Raw genomic sequence first — 21,757 nt, forward strand, 5'->3', positions numbered from 1 at the left:
CAGGCTAAGAAGAAAAGACAATATCTGTGCCCCGCCTGAGTTCCAACGGGCCCCTACCCGGTGCCTGCCACACTGACCCAGCCCAGAGAGCACAGGGGGGGCCTTTGGGAAGGGTCTCCTGTCCCCTGGCATCCTGCTCCCCCAAGGCCAAGGCTTCACTCTCTGCTAGCCCTGCCAACCCCCGGTTCCTCCCCTGGCTGGCACTGGCTGAAAGGAATGCCTACAGTACACCTTGGTCTTAACAAGCCTTGTCCAAGCAGGGGTTCCCCGGAGCACGTGGTTCCCAGGGAGGGAATGGGCAGCAGGAAGCTTGGGACCCCCACACACACACACCCTGCCCCAGTGCCCACCAGGGCCAGGCCGCCCCCCAATGCTTCCCTTCCCCTGCCCGTGCCAGCCCCACCTGAGCGGTCCAGACCTGTGGTCGGGGGGCGGGGGGGCCTGCCGGCTGTCAGGCCACGTGTAAGGCCTGGGAGGGAGGAGAGAGGGCGGGGCTGGCCGACTGCTCTTAAGGCGGAGCTGGAGGTGAACTGCACCTCCCCTTACTCCTCACCTGGGCTCTGACAGCCTCTCTCCGTCCCAGGAGCCAGGAGTGAACGCAGGAGTGTCTTGCCTGCCCTGGACACCAGGTAGGTGTCTTTATTCTTTAAGGAGACGAGAGGGAGGCTCAGCTTCTCCACCTCTCCTGGGGCTCGGAGTGAAGGTGGAGAGAAATGGGGGAGAGGCTGGGCATGAGCGGAAGATGGTCTCGGGACCACAGACCCGAGTTCTGCACTTTGGGAGAACTTAATCTGTAGCCCTCAGTGTACAGATGAGAGAACTCGTGGTCCAGGGAGGGGAAGAGGCTTGCCCAGGGGGCCCCCGAGGCTTGGAAAGGGAATGGACCCAGAACCCAGCCTCCTGCCTCCCAGCCCGGAGTCCCTGGGGCCTGGCCATGAGCTGAGCCCCCGTGCTGGGCCCTTCAGAGGCCACCAGGAATCCAGGGAGTGGCGGCATGGCCTGCGCTGGTCCTGCGGGTCCCTGCCTGCTGTCCCAGGGTCTGCTTCACTGGGTCTGGGTGGAGAGCATGGGACAATCAAAGCCACTCTTCGAGCAAGGGGGTGGAGTGGGGAATTGGGCTACTGGGACAAGGTGCTTTGGGGGAGATTCAGCCTTCTCCCTCTGCCGCCCTCTCCCTCCACTGACCTGGGCTTGTAGAAGGGAAAGAGTAAGTCAGGAGAAGAAGCTGGCAATGAAATGGATGAGGGGATTTGCCCAGGAATCAGGATCCCCCTGCCTCCAGAGCCCTTGGGAACAAAGAAAGAGATTCCCGTCCAGTGAGTGGGCGGGTCCTATAAAAAGGGGCCCTCCCTACCCACTACAGCCAGCCTATATACATACACACAGCACTGAGCCCAGGGACCTTCCCTTCACATTTAGAGCAGGAAGGAAAGAGCTAGAGAAGTGTGCTGGTGGGGACAGGAGAGGGAAGGTGTCCAGGAATAAAGGAGTGAGACCAGCCCTGGGAGGTCCAGTGGTGCTTCAGGGAGTGTTAAAAGTGAGAAGAGTTTGAAGAAGATCCCAAGGGGCTGCCTGCCCTTTGCTCAATCCCAGGCCCGTCCCACTGGGTTCTGGAATCCCAGAATGGGCAGAGAGAGGTGAAAGGGATCTTAAATCTATGAAGTAGTGGCATAGAGTGTGGGACTGGGAGCCAAGACCACCTGGGTTCAAATCCCAGTTCCACTACTGTGTTCTGTGTGTTGTATGACCCCAGGCAAATCCCTTAACCTCTCCAGCCCCACAGGAAGAGTACCTTTTTCAAAGAACCATTGAGAAAATGAAATGAGTACGTTTTAAGTGTCTGTTATGATCACATTCCCATTATACAGATGGGACAACTGAGGCCCAGAGAGGAACGGACACTTGCCCAGCGTGGCACAAAAGCAGTTTCCAAATCAGTAGGCAGACATACTGGGTCTGGGTCCTGGTCCTGGGGGAGGACCCAGGTCCCCAGTGTGCTCCCCAAGGACCATAACCTCAGGCTCCTCTTTGAGGCCCAGCCAAAAACCCTGTAGGGTGTGCTGAGATCCTGCCCCAACAAACCCAGGCCGCTTGGAGCCAAAGCTCCATGTCCTCAGCTGCCCCCAGAAAGAAGCTCAGAGGCCCGTTCCCTTCCACAGCCATTTATAGACACGCTTCCCGAGCCTGGGATGCACCCGCCCCCTCCAGGACCTGGCCAAGGAGAAGTCTGGCAGCAGGGCTGGCAGGAGCCGTGGGGGAGAAGAGGGTTCTGGCTTTTCTCATTAACTTACTGTGCGAACTTGGGGCAACTCACACCCCCTCTCTGGACCTCAGGTGTTCCTCGGCATTTGAACTCTATGTGGTATAAGGAGCTAAGAGTCTAAAGTCCACAGCCTGCGTTTGAATCCCAGCTCTACCACTTTTCTGGACGTGTGGCCGATACAGATTTCTTAACCTCTCTGAATCTCAGTATCTTCATCTGTAAAATGGGCTGGTAATAGGAATGCAGTACTTCCTAGGGTTATGAGAGGATTAAAAAGAGTTACCATAGGGAAAATCAGTGCCTGGCACATGGTGAGAGCTCAAAAAAACGGGAGTTATTATTATTTATTATTATGAAGGTATTATATCCCATTGACATATAAGCACTTATTTCCAAGTAATATTTAGAATTGTCCAACTGGTTTCACAAGCAACACCTTGCTGCTTCCACACCACCCTCCAGGAGGGCACAAGGCAGGAATTCTTATTCCCATCTCACAAATGAGGAAACTGAGGGTCAGAGTTACACCTTAAGGAACTGTTTGAGCTGGGATTCGAATCTGAATCTTCAGACCCAAGAGTTCGCATTCATTTCATTTGCCCCAGGCTGGTCGCAATGCCTTTTCCAACACTAGGGTCTGACTCTAAAGCAGGATGTGGTGGAGGCATCTTGTTCATTGCAGCTCTATTTACAATAGCCAGGACATGGAAGCAACCTAAGCGTCCATCAACAGATGAATGGATAAAGAAGATGTGGCACACATATACAATGGAATATTACTCAGCCATAAACAGAAATGAAATTGAGTTATTTGTAGTGAGGTGGATGGACCTAGAATCTGTCATACAGAGTGAAGTAAGTCAGAAAGAGAAAAACAAATACCGTATGCTAACACATATATATGGACTCTAAGGGGAAAAAAAAAAAAAAAGGTCATGAAGAACCTAGGGGTAAGATGGGAATAAAGACACAGACCTACTAGAGAATGGACTCGAGGATATGGGGAGGGGGAAGGGTAAGCTGTGACAAAGTGAGAGAGTGGCATGGACATATATATACTACCAAACTTAAAATAGATAGCTAGTGGGAAGCAGCCACACAGCACAGGGAGATCAGCTCGGTGCTTTGTGACCACCTAGAGGGGTGGGATAGGGAGGGTGGGAAGGAGGAAGAAGCAAGAAGGAAGAGATATGGGAACATATGTATATGTATAACTGATTCACTTTGTTATAAAGCAGGAACTAACACACCGTTGTAAAGCAATTATACTCCAATAAAGATGTTTAAATAAAAAATTTAAAAATTTAAAAAAAGAAGAAGGGAGAAGAGGCATTGGAGGGTACCTTGGTTGGGGTGGGGGGGTGGGGCCAGTGAGACTCAGAGCAGGCAGTGGTAGCACAACCAGCATATCCCAGCTCCTTACAGTTTTCTTGGCAGCCTCTGTTCCAGAACCTCTTACTTCCTGTAAGAAACCACTAACATGTGGCATTAAGGCTAGACAAGGGGAAGAACTCCCCACATAAGGGAAATGAGGAAGTTGGGACATCTTTTCCCAGATGAGCCCCCAGGGAGTGAATATCATCTGATGATGTCACTCCTCAGATCAAAACTGTTCTGTGGCTCACCATTGCCCTCGGGGTTGAGTCAGCACTACTGAGCCCAGCCTGCAAGGCTCTGCAGGGTCTGGCCAGCCTGCCTTCCCCACCCCAACTTCCCCTCCATCCACCCTAGGTTCTCTCTGTTTCCCAGATGCTCAATGTCTCCCCTGTCCATCAGGCCTCTGAATACACCTGCCTCCTCACCCCTACCTGGCTCGCCCAGCCAGCTCCTGCTTTTCCTTCTTGTCTCCCTTTATGTATCCCTTCCTCCAGGAAGTCCTCCCTGACCTCCCCCACTAGTGCCTACAGAGTCCCCTCTGCCTCCCCGCCTCCCCTCCTCCCCAATGGCACTGTTTATGATTGTTCACCTGCTTACCTGTCTGTTTCACCAACTGGCCCACATGGAGTAGCAGCTAAGTGCAGGGGCCCTGACATCACGCAGTCTGGGGTCCAGTCCTGCTCTGACACCTGTTGGCCTGATGACCCTTGGGCAAGTTACTTACCTCTCTGTATCTCAGTTCTCCCATTATAAAATGGAATAATAATAGCATCTACTAATAGGGTTGTTATGAGGATTTTTAAAGGTTTTATGTGTAAATACTAGGGCGTAAGTGCATAGTAATTACTCAGTAAATATTAGCTAGTATGTATTTAATAAATAAGGCCGGGACATAGTAAGTAGCCAACAAACGTCTATTGAAGTTATTTTATTTAATCATCATTTGCATAATGTTTATTATGTGCTAGGCATATTCTAAACATATTACAAATATTAGCTCATTTTATAGATAAGGAAACCAAGGCACAGAGAAGTTAATTAACTTGCCCAACGTTGCACAGCTAGTAAGTGGTGGAGCCAGGATGCAAACCTGGGGCAGACTGGCTCCAGCAGCCATGCTTTTAAATGAGTGAATAAATATGCCTTTGTTTGGGGGGAAGGGAGCCCGGGGCTTCATCTACAGAATTTACTCAGTTCCCACCCTCGCCCCCACCTCCGCTTCTTTCAGGTCCCAAGAGCTCCTGATTGGCAAGTGACATCTGTGGGATGTGAGGCTGGTTGGAAGCCGGAGGTAAACTGCCAGGTCACTACCCCCACTATGTCCCAGGTGATGTCCAGCCCCCTGCTGGCAGGAGGCCCTGCAGTCGGCTTGGCTCCCTGTGAGGAACCCAGGAGGCCCCTGCACCCAGCACCCAGCCCCGGCCTGCCGCCCCAGTGTCTTTACTACACCACAGAAGGCTGGGGAGCTCAGGCCCTGATGGCCCCCATGCCCAGCAAGGAGCCCCACAGCAGGCTCCAGCAGGCCCCACAGGCTGGAGCCAAAGCCAGCTGCCTCCTGCAGTCCCCTGGGGAGCAGGCCTCGGGAGCCCTGGAGGACCTTGACTCCTACATTGACTTCTCGCTGGAGAGCCTCAACCAGATGATTCTGGAACTGGACCCCACCTTCCAGCTGCTCCCTCCAGGGCCTGGTGGCCCCTGGGCTGAGCCCACCCAGAGCACTACCTCGAGGAGAAAGAAAGAAGAGCCTGAAGCTTTGGGTAAGGAACTGGGGCACAGTGTCAGGAGGAGGGCTTGGGGACCAGACCTCATGAGGAAGGAGTTTTCTATCAAATCAGAGGAGCAGGGGACAGTGTCCTACTGAGGAGTGCTGTGCAGCTCTAAACAAGTTACTTAACCTCCCTGTTTTCTCTGCTCTATAAAAGAGATAAATATAAGTAGCCCTCACTGTCCAATTCTATTTGGTTCTTGAGTTTGGAAAGTGATGGATACCTGTTTTATGTAATTTTTCAGAGAATTTAAATAAGCTAATATGGATAAGCATATTATACGATGCCATGCACATAAATAAGAGCTTGATAAATGTGGTGTCCCTGAATCTCACTGTTCTATGGTGTCTCTCTTAGGTCCTAACCTGGCACCCTGAAATTTTTATAGGAATAGTATTTTCACCTTACCGATAACAATAAATGTAAATAACTTCAAGTATAGATAATAGTAAATATAGTAAATAATTGAGATGTGATGAATTTTTGAGTGTTTATTACTTTTGTTTTTAAGATGTTATTTCATTTTAAGTTTGTGTAGTTTAATCTTTAGTAACGGTTTAGCCATTACTAAAGATTAAACTACACAAACTTACAATGTTCATATAATTTAGCAACCAACTGGAAAAAATCTTGAAAATTTAACAATCAGCTTTCATGAGCTGGTTCAAGCCAACTCCAGGATACCACCACGTCCAAGCGTATCCAGAAATCTCTGCATCTGGCTTCAGTTTCCCAAAGAGTTTCAAGTACACTTTGAGGATGAGGGTCACGGAGCAGCAGCCCCATTAGACAGGCTGGAAGACTGAGGCCTCCAGGGGTTTAATCAGCGTGGGTTAGAGGGTGTGGTGAGGATTAGAGATGGGATCCAGGAGAATTTCTACTTATTGAGCATTTATCATTCTATCCAGGCACTGTGCTGAGCTCTTAATAATTGAATCTTTGATCTTCCCAATCTACCTCCATGAGACGAATATTTTATCCCCATTTTACAAACAAAAAGACTGAGGTTGATGGACTTGAGGAAGGAGCCAGTCTAGCCTAATCACTGGAATCAGGCAAACCTTACACAAGCTGTTTACTTCACTTCTTTGCGTCTCAGATTCTTCATCTGTAAAATAGAGATGAGTTTGCACTTCAAAGGGTGTTGCAGGGCTTGAAAAAATAACATTTGATGGGTGTTTATCACAAATCCTGGGACACCGTAGGTCATGATAAATGGTGGCTGTTTGTAGTCAACATTGGGGTTGCGACTAAGACCAGCCCCAGGACAGGTTCAGGCTCTGGGGTGGAGGTCAGCCCGGCACACAGGTCCTCTGGCACCCGGGCTCCTGGTCTCCAGCCGGTCTTCTGCTCCTCCCACCGAGCATTGCCTGACAAGCCTATTAAAAGAACCACCTCCATCCCTCAAGAGTCTTCCTGCTTCTTAAGGCCAGTCGTGGGCATGTCTCTGCAGGAAAGGTGGCTTGGGCCTAATTATCACTGGCCGGGGCAAGCCCAGGACTTTAATGCTCATGCCCCAGGGCAGGGCTTCCACACACTCAAGGCCAGCTGGGGCAGGACCACCCTCTGGGGGGCGTGCGCTTGTACAGGGTAGGGGTGTTGATAACAGGGCCCTTCCTCCAAGGGACCGATGGGCAGTTGTCTGCGTTCTCAGATGCCCTGGGCACAACCTGCCATCGTGAGGATGTGTCCACCAGACTCTGGGCAGCAGGGGGTGCCAGAGAGCAGCAGTGGTCAGAGGGTCCTGATGAAGCCGCCTAGCTCTGCCCTCGCTCCTTCTGATGGAATTTTAAAAAATCCTCTCCTCCAACCTCTGCCTGGACACCTGTGATGCCTGGGAGCTCACTACCTCCTCGGACAACCAGCAGGTCAGCTCCCCTTTAGAAAGTTCTCTGCCATCACTAAGAATAGCGAGAGGCTGCATGTCACTGTGGTGGCTGCACCTTGCTCCCCAAACCCTCCCCTCAGACCACTGCTACTGGTGACAAAACTCCCCCAGCCCATGGCACCGCAGTGAGTTTTCATCCAGCCAAACGTATCCATTGTGTAGAACTCCTCTGTTTGCACTCTCATCCATCCTACTTTTGGGGTGTTAAGTGGAAGACGTTCTATAATTGTGATGCTAGCAGACGTTCACTGCTTCTCTTTGTCCTAACTTGGCAAAAGCAAAAATTAAACATCGGCGATCTAGTGTCAATCCCTCCCCTAAAAATGTCCAGATAGATTTTTGTAACACATAATTCCAGCATCTACCCTGTGAAGGAAATACTGGAAACCTCATTTACAGATGAGAAGACTGAGGCTCAAGGAAAGGAAGCGATGGCCACAGTCACACAGCTAGTGAGTCAGCTCAAAGCCCGGGCCTCTGGGCTCCAAAGTCCACGTTCTTGCCTTTCTCTCTTCCTTGGAGCTAGTTTCCTGCCCTCCAGGGCTTCAGGGAGGCTCCACCACCCCAGTGCTCCCAAACCTTCATCCAGCTCCCTGCCTCTGCCTCTTGCTTACCTTCCTTCAGATTTACCCTGGGGGGGGAGAGGGGGGGTACCAGTCCCACAGGGAACATGGCTTCTGGAAGCAAATACCATATCCCTTCCTTTATCCTCTCCGCCACCCCTCCCCATCTTTGGAACAGGGCCCCGCATTTTATTTTCCAGAATTTCTGCCAGGCAAGGCGGTTTGCCAATCCCAAGCGAAGGGTGTTTAATAACCGTCTCTCCAACCCTCCACCCACCTGGCCTGGTGCCAGGCGCCTGCATCCACCCAGCACTGCTCAGACTTGCCCCACAGGCCTGTAAACAGCCGCTGCTCCCAGGTGATAGGGTGGTGGCCCTCCACCTGCCCAGCCCCATCCACCCCGCGGCAGGCAGTCGCGGGAGTGACTCACAGCTCTAGGACTCCTCCCTCCCTTCCGGCCGCCTCCACTTGCCTGGCCCCCAAGCAAGGCCTTTCTTTGGTAGGTGTTTGGATGACCCTGTGAGTAGGACCCAGAGCTTCACCAGGCCGAGAGACGCCCCCCCTCCAAAGCAGCCAGGCACCTTCTCACGGTCAAGGTCTTGGGAAAGGGTCCTGAGGAGTCCCTCCCCGTGGAAGAGCCCACCCCGCCCCCAAACAGAGCACAGGAGCTGGGCTCAGTTTCTTCAACCTTTCTGAGCCTTGATTTCTCATCTGTTACATGGAATTAAGAATGTTTCCTACTTCAATCGAGTCATGAGGTTTAAAAGAACTAACACGGGTAACGTATCTGTAGCAGTGCTGGTGCACAGCACTCAGTAAATACCAGCCTTTATTAAAAACGGTGCAATAAATGTGAGCTCCACCGCCACATTTCTCCAAGCCTCAGTTTCCTCCTCTGTAAAAGCAATGCCTGCTGGCACTGGGCATAAAGGCTCTTGTGAGGCTTGAGAGGATTATGGGTATAAACACTATAAAATCCTATTAAAAAACAAAAACAAAAAGTTGTGCTTGCCAACCTCGCAGAAGAATCCACCCCATTCCAAGACTTCTTCTCTTTCAGAGCCCACAATACATTGTGCCAGGTATTCTACTCTTGCCCTCAGCAGTGGGACCCCCACCTTAGCCAGAGAGTATTAGCCATCTGGCCAATACTGCCCCCCAGAAGCAGGCAGGCAGGAGATGCTCCTCGAAGCCCACCATGGACCAGGCTCCAGGCTCCATTCATCAGAGTATTTCATCCTCACCGCAACCTTGGAAGGGTGGTCTTAGATCCCCACTTTACAGATGAGGAAACTGAGGCTCAGAGCAGTTAGGAAAATTACCTGATGCTTCTTGGCGGGAAAGTGGCAAAGCCAAGACTCACACCCAGGCTTGTCGACAAAGCCAGGCCTGTTCCTCCACCTGCTGGGACAGCATGCCAGCGCCCCTCATCTGACGCAATCCTCCACCCCCACCTGGCCCACGCAGGCCCAGACAGAGGCAGTAGCCATGAACAGGGCCAGAAGGTCCTCCCCAGGAGCGGGCTGGGGCAGGCAGGGACTCCACAGTCACGCTGGGTGGGGGGACGGTGCGTGTGCCAGAGCCCAGGGGGGTGGGAGGCTGGCAGACAGGAGCTGAGGGTGCAATTTCCCACCGAATCTGCCCCAGATTCCATCCTGGGAAGCCAGAGGCAGGACTCACAGCCCTCCAGAGGGAGAAGCTGGGTAACCCCCATCTTCCACCACCTTTCCTAGAACAGCACCGAGGACAGCTCCCCTCCCCCCAAGTCAGGAGGAGAGGTGCCCATCCTCACCATGGGAGAACCACAGGGTGCCCCACTCTAGGAAGAAACAAGGTCTCAGAACAAGAGTCCTAGATGCCCCCATTGGGGAATGGAAAGAGCATCAGAGTGAGTCAGCAGCCTGGGGTGCTAAGAGGCCCACAGCTCAGTAAGGCGGCATGCCCTGCCCCCAGAGAGTTCTCGCTCTAAAGCTAACCCTAAAGCGAACTCCTCAACCTCCAAGGTGTACCCAGATCGCCAGGAATCTCGCTAAAATGCAGATTCTGCTTCAGCAGGCCTGGGGTGAAGCCAGAGATTCTGCACAACTTCTCAGCTCACGGGTGAAGTGCTGCTGGGCTGGGGACCACAGCGGTGCGGCCCAATGCACACTGGAATCAGCTGAGGAGCTAAGCCACCCTGAGGCCTGGGCCCACCCCCAGAGGTTCTGGTCTAATTGGCACCGGATGGAGCCTGGGCTTTAGGACCTTTAAAAGCTCATCGGGTGATTCTAGCATGCAACCAAGCTTGAGAACCCCGGCCTGCATTGCAGGCACAGACATAGAAACAGCTTTCACAGCCCTGAGTGATAGAGGCATCCGAAGATGTGACTGGTGCAGTCATTTCAGCCTAGGGAGTGGAACCCACACGAAGGAGAGGATCTCCCAGTTTTAAAGGACTTACTATGTGCCAGATGCAGTGCTGTGCCACCTACATTCATCTCAGTTCATCCTTACTGTAACACCAAGAGTCTGGGTATAGCTGCCCCATTCTACGGGCGTGGAAACTGAGGCTCTAGGTGGTGAAGTCATTTGGCCAAGCTCTCTCAGAGAGTAAGTGGCAGAGCCAGATCTGAAACCCAGGTCTGTCTACCTCCAGGACCCGTGTTCATGGCACTACCTCTCCCCACCCAAGGGAAGATGTCACAGAGAGGGTGACTTTGAAACTGGGCCCTGAAGGTGGAGCTGAATGCTGATCCTGATTCCAACAAACTTCTCTCTGGGCTTCAACTTCCTCATCTGTATAAGAAAGGGGAGGGACTTCCCTGGCAGTCCAGGAGTTAAAACTCCATGCTTCCACTACAGGGGGCACGGGTTCTATCCCTGGTCAGGGAACTAAGATCCCGCATGCCGCGCAGCTTGGCCAAAAATTAAAAAAAAAAATATATATATATATATACACACACACATACGTATATATATATGTGTGTGTGTGTGTATATATATATATATATACATATATATATATATGTATGTATAAAGAAAGGGGAGACCAGATGGTCTTGAGGACCCTTCCAGCATCCGTGTTCTGCGAGTACAGTCTCCCTGGTTTCACCAATGCTCTGTTTCTCTCCCCAAAGATATAAAGTACATCGAGGTGACCTCGACCAGATCAAGGTGCCACGACGGCCCCCAGAGCTGCTCCAGCCCGTCTGTCACCCCACCCTTCGGCTCCCCTGGCCGTGGCGCCCTTCTCCTTTCCAGAGACATCCCCCGAGAGACTCGGAGCAGCAGTGAGAGCCTCATCTTCTCCGGGAGCCAGGGCAGGGGGCACCAGAGCCCCTCTCCCCCCTCGGGGGCCCCCTCCTCTCATCCCCCACCCTCTCCCAGCAACTCCATCCCTGGAATGGGAAACAAGGCCTCAGGCCGCCATGGCTTGGGCTCCCCACTGGTGGCTTCCCCAGCCTTGGAGAAGGGGCTGGGGGGCAGGGTCTCCATGCTGTCAGCCAGCCCAGCATCTGATGTCAGTTACGTGTTTGGAAGGTAGGTCACTCCCACTGCGGCTTCTGACGTTGCCTCCACAACTCACACACACACACACACACACACACACACACACACACACGCATCCTAAAATCACAGAGGGACACCCTACTCTTTCTGAGCAAAATCTGGGCATGTACCAAAAATAAAAGTGAATGTTCTCTTTTATGCCATCACAGCCATTTGGCTCTCAAGCTTTCCTCAAGCATTTAGAATATGATTCAATATACAAAAATCTTGACTTCTACCTACCTCTCGGGAAAAGAACCACTGCATTAATGAGGCTCACCTGTATCCTTTCCAGCCTTCCTACAGCCCATCTGTAGGAAGGTTTTTAAAAAAAAAAAAAAAAACCCAAACACAGAATGTAAACAGAATTAGGGGGTCTGGGATGAACCATCCAGGAAAGAAAAACCTTCGTCTTTGTTCCTGGCAAAATCTAGCAGGAAGGAGACAAACCTGCCTGGGCATTATTTACCATCGCCCCAGCCCAGTTCTCTGCAGGCCTCAGAGCAGAGGCACACGCATACCCATCCTGCCCAGGAAGACCAAACCCCAGGACCTCTGTCCCCCATACCAACTCCAAAGCCACTGTGCCAAGGCAGTCCCTGGCAAGGAGACTGGGATTCCACAGCCATGCCCGCTGGCACAGGCCTCTGAGCTCAGGGAGAAGCCTGGCTGGATGCAGAGCTGGCCTCCTTCTCTTCCTCCAGCTGGGGAATTCCGTCTGCATGGGCCATGGACATGGTCCAGCTCAGGTCCAGTCTGTGTGCAGGATTCTTGGGAGTGCTGGGGGGCTGGTGTGACAACTCAGTTGGACCTGCCTAGCTGGGAAGTCAGAGGGAATAGAGTCCAGCCTAAGCCCATGTGACCTGCAGGGGGCCAGCCCATTGGCTACTTTAATTGACCACAGACCCTGCAATGCAGGTACACTCCTGTATCCTTCAGCTTCCCTTGGGGATCAAGTGGGCATACCCTTTGCTCAGGGCTATGGGGGGGTGGGTGGAGTATGCACTACTCTGACCAAAGCCGTGGGTACCTAGATCACTAAATTCCAGAGCCTAGCTCTGGCCCCCAAGTGTCCACCCCCACCCGCTAAAACTCTGCCTGTCTGGTGCTCTCCCCGTGCCACAGCCAGTCCTTCCTCCGCTCCAGCATCTCCAGCCATCAGTCATCTTCGAGATCCTTGGAAAGCCCAGCCAACTCTTCCTCCAGCCTCCACAGCCTTGGCCCAGTGTCCTTGTATACGAGAGCCAGTGACCTCCAGGTCCCCAGCAACCCCACCCCAAGCATGGGCCAGCCCAGAGCAACCCATTCCTCACCACTGGCCAAGGCACATGCCAGCAGCTGTCCCCCATCCATCACCAACTCCATGGTGGACATACCTATCGTGCTGATCAACGGCTGCCCAGAACCAGGATCTCCCCCATCCCAGAGGACCCCAGGACACCAGGACTTTGTCTGCCCTGGGGCTACTTCTTCCAGCAACCCCTGTCCAGCCACCAGGAGCCACAGCCAGACCCTGCCAGATGCCTCTCTCACCACATCCCCAGAGGGTAAGTTGTAAACCAATCAGCACCTCACACTTTATAAGGTTTGGCTAATGGGGAATAGACAAAGCACCAATGCATTTGCTTCTGCAACAGCAGGTCAACACATTGATTAAGTATCTACTGTGTGCCCAGCACTGTGCCACATAGTAGGGACACAGTCTAGAAAGAGAGAAAAAAACCAAAGGATCACTGTAGAGTAGGATAAACACAGAGGTAAAGAGATGTTCTAAGTCTTATGGGGCTACAGAAGAAGGAGTGAGACTTTTCATCTGGGAACTGAAAAGGCTGGAAAGTGGATCAGAGAAGTCCACAACCAGAGCAGGAGAGGAAGGGCAGCCCCAGCAGAGGGAACAGCCAGGCCACAGTCACGAAGGTGTGGAAGCACGTGGCATGCTTAGGAAATGACTGGAATGTTGGGTGCGGGATGAGGTCATTGGGAGTAATTTGGGGCCAGATTGGGAAAGACCTTGAACGCCAAGCGAAAGAGTGCACTTTACCCTTTAGGCAATAGGGGACCGTCAGAGACTCTCAAACAGGAGAGCGATGGGGTCAGAGACACATGTTCAATCGATCGCTCTGGCAGCTGCGTGGCAGATGGATTGCAGGGCCTGGCTTGGCAGGGAGAGCAGTTTTTCTTTGGTTCTGTTTGGGTTTTCATCACAAAGTGGTCCAGGGCAGGGCAGAGGGTGGAGGAGAGAAGACAGAGCCAGGAGACCCTCAGGATATGGAAGCAGCAGGCTCGATGACTAACCCAAGAGAGGGAGAGGGAGAGTCAGTCCTAACTCTGACACTGGTGGATGACGAACACAGCCAGGGGGTGGACAGGGTAACGGAGACAATGCATTCCAGTTCAGACAGCTAAAAACCACAAAACAGCAAACACCCTGCTTCCCGTAGTCTGTGACTACAGGCGTCCAAAAAGAACAAAGCCAACCAGAGCCCAAAGCAGTAAACACAGAGGCTAAGCCTCAGCACCCCCAGGGTGTTTCTCTCCCAGGAGCAGAGCCCACGGCTCCCTCGTGGCTCAGCCACGAGGCTCCCGGGGCTCTCAGTCCTCACTGGGCCACAGACATCAAGGTACTCCTGGGGGGGGTGAAATGTTCACTCTACCCCGCTGCTCGCTCCCACCCAGGAAGCCATGTCGGTGCAAGCAAGAGAAAATGAGGTGACGAGTATGCCTTTGAAGCTGCTCTGATCTGTTCCTAGGACAAATCATTTGCAGATCTCAGTACATTTTTTATAATGAGTTACTCTCAGGTGGCCACGACACATCTTTTCAAGATGCCGAAACTGAGAACCACGGCTCTCTGCCTTAGGGACCCAGGAAAATGGGCATTTTAGCATCTCAAAGAGCACATTTACTTAGCCTAAAGGGATTTTGCCCCTTTAGGCATCTGGAGATACAATGGAGTAGGGGTAGGGGAGGGTGGGTTGAATGGGACTGCTGAGCGGAGGAGCGGGGAGGGTCTCTCAGCTCCCCTCTCTCCAGCCTACAGGGTCCCCCTCCTCTGTCTGTCTCCAGGTCCTGCCAGGGACATGCAGCCCACCATGAAGTTTGTGATGGACACATCTAAATACTGGTTTAAACCAAGCATCACCCGAGAGCAAGGTAAAGGGAAGCCCTGTTTTAGGGAATGAGTGACCCAGGAATCAGGTCCAGGTCCTGGCACCCCACATGGGGCAGATGGGGCCCTGGGTCCATGTAGAGGAGGGAACGGCAAATGGCAGGTCCAGGGAAGGGGGGTGTCCCGTGAACCCCATGACCTGAGGAAATAATGACTGCAGCAGGAATGCTGGAGATTAGACAATAGAAAGGACTTCCTGGGAACCAAAGGTGATTCTGTACCATCTGCTCTATGAAGACCCAATGGGGCTGAGGCACAGAGGGTGTCCGGGTTCGGTGGTGACTGTCTCTGACCCAAGGATTGTTTCAGCCATCGAGCTGCTAAGGAAGGAAGAGCCGGGGGCTTTCATCGTGAGGGACAGTTCTTCATACCGAGGCTCCTTCGGTCTTGCCCTGAAGGTGCAGGAGGCCCCTGCACCTGCCCAGAACCAATCAGGTAGGCACCTGTCTCTGTCCTCACTCAAGACCTCTAGGAGGCCACAGGGTGTGGTGGGTCCCAGTCCCGGCTCTGCCCCTGGCTCGTGGGGTGACCTTGGGCCAGTCCCATAATGACTCCTGGGAGGAGGGCCTACCTCGGCCCCCTCCCCGCTGCCCCCCAGCACTGAGGCTCCCCGAGTCCCCAGATTCCCTGCTCTACCCTCGTGGTGGGAAGAGGAGGACGGTCCCAGCACCCCCCTCCAGGCTGCTCTCTCCTGGGTGCCCACCTCTGTCCAGACCGGATTTCTTGTGAGGGAACCTAATGTAGTAATAACATGTGTGCTAGCTTAACCCCACATACAACACACATCGATGGGGCATCCACCCTGCCCCAGGCACTGTGCAAGGCACCAGGGAGACCTCACTGGGGAGAGAGATAGAAACAGATCATTACATTACAAGGTACCTGGGTCACAGCCCCTCACCTAAGGCCCAGGACTGACTGTAGCTCTCACACAACAAATGGGTGAGGTAACAGACACTGCCAGAGGGAGTTAATGACCCCCCAGAGCAAGTGATAGAGCAAGAGGATAAAAACCCCATATCCACATTCTCTACACCACGCCTCTCTGTTTAAATAAGAAAGTGACCTCTGGGCAGTGTTAGTTATCAAGGAAGCCTTGCCAATGAGCCCAAAGAAAGCAGGAAGCTGCAGGCTGGTGAAGAGGCAGGGGGCGTGGTCCCGCCTCCCAGGGCCAGCCTGGCGCCAGCAGGGACCATCTGGTGGAGAATAATAGCACCTGGGAGGGGGTGGGTAGGGGGAGAGGGAAACCAGGCCAAAGAGTTGTGATTTGATCTAAACAGCGCCGGCAGCCATCCCTGATGGCTGTTGAAACCAAAAGAAAGGTCTCCTGAAAAAAGAATTACTGGACACAGAAGCCTTTGAGCAAAGGTGTGGGCACCTCCTTCGTGGGAGGCCTTGAGGATAGGATTCCTACCTGCTGTCCCACCCAGAGGCAGGGGGATGGACAAGTTAACCTCTGGATGGGCCCCGAGGAGGCGGGTCAGGAAATGAGTTGCACTCCCATCCACATGCTTCCTCTGTCCAGGCGAGGATGGCAGCGACCTCATCCGCCACTTCCTCATCGAGTCTTCTGCCAAAGGGGTGCATCTCAAAGGAGCCGATGAGGAGCCCTACTTCGGTGAGCTGAGCATCTCCAGCCCCCAGGCCCCTGGGGTCTGGGCGGGTGGCCTGGGGAAGGCCTCCTTATGCCGGGCTCCTGTTTCCTTGCAGGGAGCCTCTCTGCCTTCGTGTGCCAGCATTCCATCATGGCCCTGGCCCTGCCCTGCAAGCTCATCATCCCAAAGAAAGGTGGGCTGGGGCCCCAGACCTGTTCTCAGTAGAAAGGCTCCTGGTGGTCACTACTCACCTTATTTAGGGATCATTTTAGTGTCATAGTTAAAAGTGCACACTCTGGGGGAATTCCCTGGCGGTCCAGTGGTTAGGACTCGGCGCTTTCACTGCCGAGGGCTCGGGTTCAATCCCTGGTCAGGGAACAAAGATCCTGCAAGCTGGCCCACGCGACCAAAAAAAAAAAAAGAAAAAAAGTGCATGCTCTGGAGTCCGTCCACATCACTTCCTGGCTGTGAGAATTTGAGAAGGTCAACCTCTCTGAGCCTCCATTTCCTCATCTATGAAATGAGCACAGCCACCATCACACCTACTTCTAGGACTGGTGTGGGGATGCAGCGAGAAAGCTCAGGCAAGGCTCTTGGCACAGTGCCTGGCGCAGAGTAGATTTTGAGAAAGAGTAGCTCCTTACTCAAGAGGATGAAAGGAGCATAAATCTGCCCATTCGGCGAGGTTTGGTTTTTACATCCGGGTCCAACATTTACTGGGTACCCTCTCCTTCATTCACAGCTCACTCCAACCCTGTGAAGTAGGCATTGCTGTTATCCCCATTTCACTGCTAAGAAAAGGAAGGTTCGAATTTGAACCGAAGTCTCTCTTACTGTCTTGTTCCAAAGTGTTCAGGGAACTAACAGAGAGCAAGGACGCGGCTGTATCATGAAAATCAAGGAAGAGAATTATGAGAACAAATAAATGATCAATGGGTGAAATTTGGGAAAGAAAGAAAGAGAGAGAGAGAGAGGGAGGGAGGGAGGAAGGAAGGAAGGAAGGAAGGAAGGAAGGAGGGAGGGAAGGAAGGAAGGAAGGGAGGGAAGGAAGGAAGGAAGGGAGGGAGGGAAGGAGGGAAGGGAGGAAAGGAAGGTTCAAGGCATTAAGTAACTTGCCCAAAGGCACAGAGTCAGACCTCCAACTCAGATCAGGAAGCTCCATCCAAAGCTTACAGCCCAACGCACCCCCAGACGCACCCACACCTCAGGGTGTGCAGGAGAGCCGCTAGGGGGGTTCTAGGAGAGGAGTCAAGGCCAGGGGAGCCCCTGGTGTGGTGATGGCAAGAGCCTCCCTGCTTTCTGCAAAAATGGCCTGGGTTTCCGGTGGGGTCCCAAAGAATGAGGAGGTCAGGGGTCTCTGAGGCCAGGTCACTGCCACAGTCCAGGGGCTGGAGGAGGGAGAGGGGCAGGAGGGATCAAAAGGCTTGCCAGCGAGGCGTTTGGGGAGCCCAGGGCGGCTGTTTGCCTCATTACAGGAATCACACCTGGTTTCTCAGCCAAGTCACTTCCCGAAGGTGTGGGTGGAGGTGGAAGAGGTTCAAAGGGCTGAACGAGGCCTGTTCCAGGAGGGGGGTCCACTGACTGCACCCCCGCCCCCTGGGGGCCTGTTCCATTGCTTTGGCTCAGAACTGGGAGGTGGAGACGGGGCCTCAGACCCCTCTGCAGACGGCGGGGCCTCCTGCCTGAAGAAATCTGCGGGTGAGTGGTATGGGGCAGGGGGAGGCTACGGGCTTGGCTGTGCCCACCACCCGCAGGGCACCTCCCAGCCCTGCGCACACACGCACACGCAGGTCCACACGTGTTTCCCATTGCAGCTTTGTTTCTTCATCTTTAACAAGGTGCCACATTCCTCCCCCTCCCTGTGAACCAGGAGATGAGAGGCTGCAGGCAGTGGGCCAGGAGGAAGAGGGGCAGGAGAGGAGGGGCACAGTGAGGCTTACACCCCCTCCTGCACACACGGGTTCCAGGGGGGGCACACAGATGTGCTGGGGTCTCTCTGGGTCTGAAGGACCTGCCCTGGAGGTGGGATCCTCTGTGGAGTGTCAGGTCCGAGTCCTGGGGGCTTCTACAGGGGAAGGGTCGCTCCTCCTCACGTCCAAGGGCCAGGCACGGGTCAGCACTCGTCTGAGTGACAGCTCCTACTCTGTGCTCTGAGCACGATGGCCCCCTCCCCATTCCTGTCTCCTCTTCCTTCTCTCAGCAAGGAACCAGGGCCCCAGGGGGAGGGTGGGGAGGGGTGGAGGCAGCACCAGCCATGGGACAGAGGAAGGCTTGCCTGGATGCCCCTACATACGGGGCAACATCCCTTCCCTTGCCCCCTGCTGGAAGGCCAGGGGCCAGAGCAATGCAAACAACAGATGACCCCAAAGTCCCCTGGGGTTGGCCGCAAATTTCAGTGGCCCATACACTCCCTGCCCACTTGTCCAGTGGCTCAAAGAGGAGCCCTGCTAGATTTCCAAAAAAGGAAAGTACTTCTATCCCCTGGCTCTGGGCAGAGGGCCAACCAGGGCCTGGGTGACCTCCACCCCCCCCCAGTGGATTCTGGCAGGGCTCCAACGCAGTATCTGCACCCCCCCAGGTTGCCATGCCCTGTACCTGAGCTCCGTGAGCGTGGAGACCCTGAGCGGAGCCCTGGCTGTGCAAAAGGCCATCTCAACCATATTGGAGAGGGATGTCCTCCCCACACCCACCGTGGTCCACTTCAAAGTCACCGAGCAGGGCATCACCCTGACTGACATCCAGAGGAAGTAAGGGGCTTCCCTTGCCCTGGGGCTGAAGGGCTGGGCAGGGTAAGCTGGAGGGGATTGCTGAGATGGCTGTGGAGCAGTAATGGAGATGGAGTTCAGGCTCCTGGACCCAGCAGGGTCAGTGACGTGCTGAGTGACTCCAGGCAAGTTCTCTGCCTTCTCTGGGCCTCAGTCCAATGACCTCCTGCCAAAGTCCCGCTTCATCATGACCGATGGATTTGGAATTAACTAATAGTCATTGGGCACTGATTAAATCTGTATCCACTGATGGAACATCTCCTGTAGGCCAGACTCTGGCTGACCAATGAGATCACTCCTTCCCAGGCTCAGGGATTCAGTCTAGCAGGATCCTGGTCCTGGGCTGGAGGAATAAGAGATGACCAGATGCTGGGAATTCCCTGGTGGTCCAGTGGTTGGGACTCCGCACTTCCACTGCCGAGGGCTCCGGTTCAATCCCTGGTGGGGGAACTAAGATCCCACAAGCCGTGCGGCACAGCCCCCCCCCCCAAAAAAAAGAGAGAGATGACCAGATGTAATTCCTATCTTCATTAAATGACATGATAGGCAGTGGGGGTGGAGCAGGGTGGTAGAAAACCCCAACACATAGGACAGAAGGCAGATGCACTTCATGAAAGGAGAGAAGTGCAAACACGTGCCCCGGGCCCAGCGGTGGGAAAGGTCACGGCAGCCTGTCAGGGGTCGTCAAACTGAGAGCTTCTTGGAGGACAGGGAGCTGGAGATGGTGAAGGCGGGGCAGGACACTGGGACGGGCTCTCACCAGCTCCCCTTCTCTCCCGGCCTCTTCCCAGGGTGTTTTTCCGGCGCCATTACCCCTTCGCCACCCTCCGCTTCTGTGGCATGGACCCCAAGCAACGGAAGTAAGTTCAAGTCTGGGCCAAACTAAATAGACCATCCAGGTCCTAGCCGCCCACTGACTCTGGGATTCGGATCCCAGACAGAGCCTGTGAACCTCAAGGGGTCAGGAGCAACAGAATGAGGGGAGGGGGACATGGTGGGAGTGGGGACACAGCTGGCCATTATCTCCCGAAGCTCAGCCAGACTCCTGTGGAATGGAGCAAAGAATTGGTACTCAGGACTGTCATGTTCCTTTCCCACAGGTGGCAGAAATACTGCAAGCCCTCCCGGTAAGGCCTTCCTCTCCACTCAGTCGCCATGAGAGGTCTCCCTCGGGGAGGCCTGGACCCAACATGGGGAGGGAGTGAGGGAAGGAAGGAGGCCCCGCCCTGATCTTAGGAGCCCATGGGTTTGATGGGGGACGGCACAGGCCCTGGCCCTCGGGGAGCCACCAGCTTGATGTCTTATGTGGGAGGCGCAGGCTTCAGTCTGTAAGGATGCCTCAGGCTGATGGTCAAGACACACCTTCCCCCTCAGGAACCTTCGACTCTGATGGGGAGTACACAGGTCGTGTCCTCAGGCGCCCCCATTCCAAAGGAGGGAAACCCAGATCTTAAACTCAGGGATCTCTCGGTCTGACAGGGGAGGCTCCCATCATAATGAGGTGCTGGGCTGGGGAAGAGCAGGGAGGAAAGCTGCTCCCAGCCTGGTACCTCCCTGGGTCCCACCCCTCACTCAGGCTCTCCTCTCGCATCAGGATCTTTGGGTTTGTGGCCAAGAGCCAGACCGAGTCCCAGGAGAATGTGTGCCACCTCTTCGCGGAGTATGACACTGTCCAGCCAGCCTCGCAGGTCATCAGCCTAGTGGGTGCTCTGCTGCAGGACCCAGAAAGGATGTAGGGGAGGGAGCGTCCTGTGTGTCTTCCTAGGCATCCCAGTGGGCTTGCTCAGGATGCCCCCTCCACCCTGAGCAAGAGGCCTCTTACCACCCTGATGGACCAATCCCCTGGACTGGAGGAGAACGGTACCAAGTTGAAACCCTTGAACTCAGCATGACCTTCAGCGGTGACCTTCATCCAGACCCCTCCAACCCGGCCTCAGTTTCTCTAACCTTAAAGGAGGCCAACAGACAGGATCAGCTGTTCTTCTCAGACGTCTGTGGGCATCTTAACAAGCTCCCTGTGATTCTGAAGCACACCCACATCTGAGGACCCCCCACACGAAAATAACCTCTGAAGACCCCTGACTCCATCCTCCTGGACGCTCCCGACACAGTAGCCTGAGCTAGAGACCCGTGACCCCTGCTTCATGGCAAACGCAGGTACGGGGTCGGGACTCCTGAGCCCTGGCCCGAGGCTGGCCTGAGAGCAGATGGGTTGCCAGCATTGAGGACCAAAGGAGGGATGGACTGACTCTCTTTCCCTCCATATTGTTCCTTTTCCCATTTCCCTGACAGCTTATTGAGCTACTATTCCCAGGGCAAAGCTAGATCCGCCTGCCCTGGATTCTTCAGCCAACATGGCCCTGGTTGTTAGGCAGGTTAACAAGTGTAAACTTGCCCCCATGGTCAGAGATGACCCAGCTGTCCTCATGATCTTGATGTCTAATTCCTTCCATTGCAAATGAGCGTCAGCTCCATCTTTTCTTTCAATTTCTCATAAGCGAGTGTCCCACAGCTGCCCTGGTGTTCCTTGTGTCACTCACACCTGGGGGTGGCGGCAGCGAGACCTCTGCTCACTCAAGCAGACACAGGAGCTGGCTCTCTCTGGTTCTGCCTCAGCCCCAGTCTTGTTGAGTCCTCTGTGCTCCAACAACACACACACACACACACACACACAGCCCTCTACAGTACTGTGGCAGCAACTGACCTCGTAACCACATGGGGGCAGCAGAGAGTCAAGAATGCAAACAGGCAGCCACCCCAAGAGGCTTGGAGAAGCTGGGTGGTCTTTCCTGCCCCACCCACACCCCCCTCAACCCTAACCCTAACCCATTAAGACCCCCAAG

General features: G+C 54.0%; 1 protein-coding gene across 1 annotated transcript; it reads left to right on the forward strand.

Annotated features, from left to right (window-relative positions):
- Positions 1-4,958: 4,958 nt before the first annotated feature.
- On the forward strand, positions 4,959-20,670 carry TNS4 (tensin 4). Its single transcript, XM_061176048.1, has 12 exons — positions 4,959-5,397; positions 10,974-11,376; positions 12,511-12,932; positions 14,452-14,538; positions 14,864-14,989; positions 16,080-16,172; positions 16,265-16,342; positions 17,776-17,847; positions 18,728-18,896; positions 19,706-19,774; positions 20,015-20,041; positions 20,509-20,670. Exons 1-12 carry the CDS (start codon positions 4,959-4,961, stop codon positions 20,648-20,650), a joined length of 2,127 nt encoding a protein of 708 aa, XP_061032031.1. The 3' UTR covers positions 20,651-20,670.
- Positions 20,671-21,757: the final 1,087 nt, after the last annotated feature.

Source organism: Eubalaena glacialis, chromosome 19 (genome assembly GCF_028564815.1).
Source record: "Eubalaena glacialis isolate mEubGla1 chromosome 19, mEubGla1.1.hap2.+ XY, whole genome shotgun sequence".
Classification (NCBI taxonomy): domain Eukaryota; kingdom Metazoa; phylum Chordata; class Mammalia; order Artiodactyla; family Balaenidae; genus Eubalaena; species Eubalaena glacialis.